At 46.2% G+C, this 4,968-nt stretch overlaps 1 protein-coding gene across 1 annotated transcript; it reads right to left on the bottom strand.

The window, feature by feature from the left end:
• Positions 1-3,250: 3,250 nt before the first annotated feature.
• nrarpa (NOTCH regulated ankyrin repeat protein a) lies at positions 3,251-4,553 on the bottom strand. Its single transcript, XM_056588607.1, has 2 exons — positions 4,466-4,553; positions 3,251-4,248 (listed from the first exon to the last, which is right to left on the bottom strand). Exon 2 carries the CDS (start codon positions 3,795-3,797, stop codon positions 3,456-3,458), a length of 342 nt encoding a protein of 113 aa, XP_056444582.1. The 5' UTR covers positions 3,798-4,248; positions 4,466-4,553; the 3' UTR covers positions 3,251-3,455.
• Between the last annotated feature and the right edge of the window lie 415 nt (positions 4,554-4,968).

The following is a 4,968-nucleotide window of genomic DNA, read 5'->3' as shown; positions in this document are numbered from 1 at the left end:
TATTCTATGGAGAGTGAGAGAAAGAGAGGTGGTTGTGTTCAGAGGACCTGAATGTTGAGGAGGAAGAAGAAATGCATGCGCACACGGAGGGTTTGAGTTTAATGATTTCTTTACTGACTTGTACACAAACGTACAAAAATAATACAGCACTCGTCTCTCCACATCGCCGAACAACAACGTCACAGTGTTACAAACGTTCAAAAACAAAAAAAACACAAAACACAAACCCGAAAAACAACACACACGATGGAACATCTGAATCACTCGTTTCCTCGTCGCTTGAAATGAAGCAAAAACCAGAAACGACTCGGTCCACAGAAACTCAGCACTTTTTCATCTCAAACTCATTCATTTACACCAATCTGGCGCCCGGATCCCTTTGGCGTCATAAATGTTATGACTCTGGGACGCCGGACAACCACATCACCGTGCAATTTTTTGTTTTGTTTTAATAATCATGTTACAATGATCTTACCATCAGAATGTATGATGGCCCCTATACACAAAATCAGGAAGACACAGCACAGCGAAATCTCTTCCTCCTCATCCACAGCGTCGATATACATACATACGTATATATACACACACACCACACACACACACCCGATCACGGAGAGAGACACACCTTTGTTTTAAAAAAAAAACATTACGCTTTTTCCCCCCACAAAGTAAAACATACATTAGGACACATCGCCTGGAGCAAATCTTTTATACAATAGTATTTTGTTTGTGTTTGTTTAAATCTTTTTTTTTTCTATTCAGAAAAAAATTCAAATGTCGACGTATAAAGCCAACGCATCAAGACAAGTCATCAGTGCAATATTCAAACGATAAAAGAAAAGAAAAAATGATAACATCAAAACATCAAGTTTAAGACAAGCGATGCATATTTCATTCGTTGCTTGTGACAGCGACGCGGGGACCGTGTGGCCGGTCCATCGCTTGCATGACTTGTGTTTATTCCAGGTTTAAAGTGGGCGACGTTGACCTCTATGAACACAGCAACACAAAGGTACTCATAAGAAAGCAAACACACACACACACACACACACACACACACACACACACACACACACACACACACACACACACACACACGCACACACGCACACACGCACACACGCACACTTTTCTTATGAACCAAACCCAGTGATGTTTTGAGTGATATTTCTAACTATTGGCCGTTGAGCAGTAGGCTTTGAAAAAATACATAAACGAAACAAAAAGAAAAGAAAAAACATACAAGCAGCATTGATACAAATGTTAGGGTGTCACGACTTTTAAAACCTTTTTTCTTTCTCTGCGTCATCCTGCAATAGCAATGTGTTGTTTACAAATTCTTCTTCATCCAACAGTATCCAACAGGCTACTGCTCAGTAGTAGTATAACTATTCCAAAGCCTTGGCTCATGCAGTAACCCTCAACAGACACTGGGGGCGCAAGGCTCTGTATTCTTTTGTGCAATAAAATCCCTGCGTGTATAAGTCATGCGATACAATTCCGTTTTCGTATGCCTCAAAGTGGAACACTTGCAACAAAACATCCAAAGGCACGTAGCTGATGAAGTGAGCAGGAGATAAAGAAAGACTTATGGGAAATGCATCAATTGTAACGGTTATGCATGTGTATATGCGTGTGCGTGTGTGGGTGCGCGCGTGTCTGTGAATTTAGGCTTTGTCTGTCAGAGTTTGGTTGGTACTGTATAGACGAACTGTCTCGACTGAGGCGGTGAAATAATCAAACAACATTGCACGGATGAAAACGCACGTGTGTCTCTCTTGTGTGTCTGAAGACACGCAACAACAGCGAAGAGAAAAAACATACTGGCAAGATGATCACAGTGAGGCTAGTCCACTCGGGGGCTCCAGTGGGGGGTGGGAGAGGGAATACTTCACAGTCGAGGTAGTTGGCAAAAGGCAACCAAACAGTCCCGGGGAAGGGGCGGTGAAACGTCCATTTGTGTTAATGCTGGCAAATGAAAAGTGTGTGTGTGTGTGTGTGTGTGTGTGTGTGTGTGTGTGTGTGTGTGTGTGTGTGTGTGTGGGTGTTGTGTGTGTTGTGTGTGTGTGTGTGTGTGTGTGTGTGTGTGGTGTGTGTGTGTGGGGGGGGGGGGGGGGGGGGGGGGGGGGGGGGGGGTGGAGGGGGGGAGGTAAGAACGGCTGAGTGACAGGACTACCTCCACACGGGAATTACTACAAGGTCGAAAGCAGCTTTTGAGTCACCCTTGATATTCTCATACTTTAGATGTGAAAGAAGAACCACAACATAACAGAAAAAAAATGCATCTTCTTAATGTACCTTCATAAATTAAAGAAAGAAAAAAAACAGCCTGCTCTCACAGCGACGACCAGGATGTTAATACAAATACTGAAAGGAGATTATAAAGTGAATTCCAAATGCGACTTGTCTTGGTGCAGAGCGAAAGCAGCGGGTTGTTTTTAGTAACACACACAGTGACACACGGTGAGGGGGGGGGGGGGCTGTCAGGTGGGCTCAAAGCCAGAGGGGACAGAGCGGAATCAGCTACTGGTTTTTGTTTGTTTTACATAGAAACAAAGTAAAGCTATGGTTTACAGTACTTCACAACGTGGCTGAAGTCAAATCGTTGTAACACAATGATTACATATCGGAAAAAAAGAAAATTAGATATAATGCCGCTTTGAAATCGATGCAATGAATTAACATATACACGCAAATAGCTATAGCAGGCCTCCACTAACCGAGGAACACCCTTATGCTGTTGTGTACGTGTCTTCCCTTTCGGATATTCCAGCATGCAGCTTCAGCATCAAGTGCCCTGTTTGATACAAATCCCTATTCCGCGGAGCACAGATTGGTCCCATTGCAGCTCCCATATATGATGACAAAAACCAGTCCATCTGCACTCCACACTCCAGACGCGCTCACAAATACACAACTACTGGCTTCTACTATACTGGACGTCGAGATCTAGTATACACATTCAAGAGAAAAGCTTTAGTACCAACAAACTCAACAAAAGTGGCGTTTCTTTTTTTATTACAGGTTCGTTTTTGCTTTATGTAAACCATGTGGTGTCGCCTTCTAACGAGTCAGATTGGGGGCCCCGTTTGGTTTGGAATGAGAGGGAGTGGAGGAGAGTGAGTCTGGTTGTGTGTGTGTGTGTGTGTGTGTGTGTGTGTGTGTGTGTGTGTGTGTGTGTGTGTGTGTGTGTGTGTGTGTGTGTGTGTGTGTGTGTGTGTGTGTGTGTGTGTGTGTGTGTGTGGTGTGTGTGTGTGTGTGTGTGTGTGTGTGAGCGTGTGTGTATGTGTCTGTGCGTGTGTGCGTGTCGCGGATAGGCCTTTTACTTTGCTTTTTTGTTTTCTTGATTTGGCACAACTATAAAGGTAAAAATGGCAGTTCATGTGTTCTCCTTTTCTCTATGTTTTTTCTTCTTCTTGTGTCTTTTTCTTTACCTGACAGCGGAGGAGCCATAATCACCGGGCGCCGGAGGAGTACTTCGCCTTGGTGATGAGGTACAGCACAATGTCCTGGTGGCCCCCGAAAGCGGCGATGTGTAACGCGCTCCACCCTTCCCGGTTCGCCAGCCGAATATCGGCCCCGAACTTCACCAGCAGTTTCACCAGCTCCAGGTTCCCGTCGATTACCGACTGGTGCAGCGCCGTCTGTCCCTCGGGCCCGAAGGAATTCACGTTGAATTCGCAGTTTGTCATGTTCTGGAGCAACGAGTGCAGCTCCTTGGTGTTGCCCTTCTTCACGGCCTCCTGGAAAACTCTCTGCGGCGCGGAGGGGCAAGTGGCGACCTCCGCCTGGCTCATGGTGCTGCTGCGTAATCCTGACCGGAGACTAAAGCTGAGTACGACGTTCTCCTGATTTCCAAGAGTCACCGGATCGCTGTAGTGTAGACCTATGTATTTATATATATATGTATATGTATATATATAATATATATATATATATCCCAAAAAGGACAAGAGTCGAGGTAACACACTTGGTGTGCAAAATAGTTTAAACAGTTGCGTTGATCCTAAAGTCCCTAAAACATAGGGAGTAACTGGAGCACGATCCACGGGTCCTAACGCGAGGGGGTTCCCCTTTGACCCTATCCGTGTAGCAGCAGCAGGTAGGCAGCAGATGGAGGATAGGGAAAGCTCCTCGCTGTCTCCACAAGACCTCCGCGTATTGGATCCCGAACGGGGCTGTCCTCTCGATGCGGTTCCTTGGCTACACGTCCCGGGACCTCTCACGCAGCAATACGACCCAGGCTCTCTGCGAAAGACAAGATAGAAAAAAAGACTCAATTAAACAAGATTCCTAAAAAAAATATTTAACTTCCACGGGAGAGTAACATTCCTCCACACACACGTCATCCGGTCACGTCTATAAAAACCCGGGTCAAATACACAACGTTTGACGTTTGTGTTTTTTTTTGGTTGCCCACAGTGAATCGTGGGGAGCTTAGGAGGTTTTCGGAGGTTTTACTCACCCTGACAGATGGACGGGTCCGTGTAGAGACCAAACTATAGAATCCACCGCGTGGCGTGTATCGCTGCTGTCCGCTGGTCTGCTGAGCTCAGCTCACCCGGGGAGGTTTTACGCGTCCCTTATTTGCATGACAATGCCTCTCAAAAGAATCAACTGTGGTGGAATGGGCGGAAACCCAGTGAGGTGATTGGCTGTGGGCTCGGTGGGGGGGAGGGGCCATGGTCCCCATCAGGAGGGAAAAGGGGCGCGGCGTTTCAGAGCAGAAACAGGTTAGCTCCATATCCGATCTCCTGCAGAGACTTTGGTGCCGTGGGAGTTTACAACAGCCGAGTGTGTTATACAATTGTAACGGGTTAATAATCTGACAGCGATAAAGTGGACGGGACCGTACACATGCATGTTTCAGGGCAGTACATGTTGGAGATGGCTTATAAAGTCACGCACTTCAGCGCATTGTAAACATTTCCCCTGATCCAATCTCCGGACAGGCAGACCCAGCCATGC

This window comes from Gadus chalcogrammus, chromosome 4 (genome assembly GCF_026213295.1).
Source record: "Gadus chalcogrammus isolate NIFS_2021 chromosome 4, NIFS_Gcha_1.0, whole genome shotgun sequence".
NCBI classification, from domain to species: domain Eukaryota; kingdom Metazoa; phylum Chordata; class Actinopteri; order Gadiformes; family Gadidae; genus Gadus; species Gadus chalcogrammus.
The sequence above is the reverse complement of the archived record's forward strand: the minus strand, read 5'-3'. Positions and strand labels throughout refer to the sequence as shown.

Excerpts from the sequence above, each read along its gene's own strand:
- nrarpa (XM_056588607.1), bottom strand. The coding sequence starts at position 3,797 with ATGAGCCAGGCGGAGGTCGCCACTTGCCCCTCCGCGCCGCAGAGAGTT.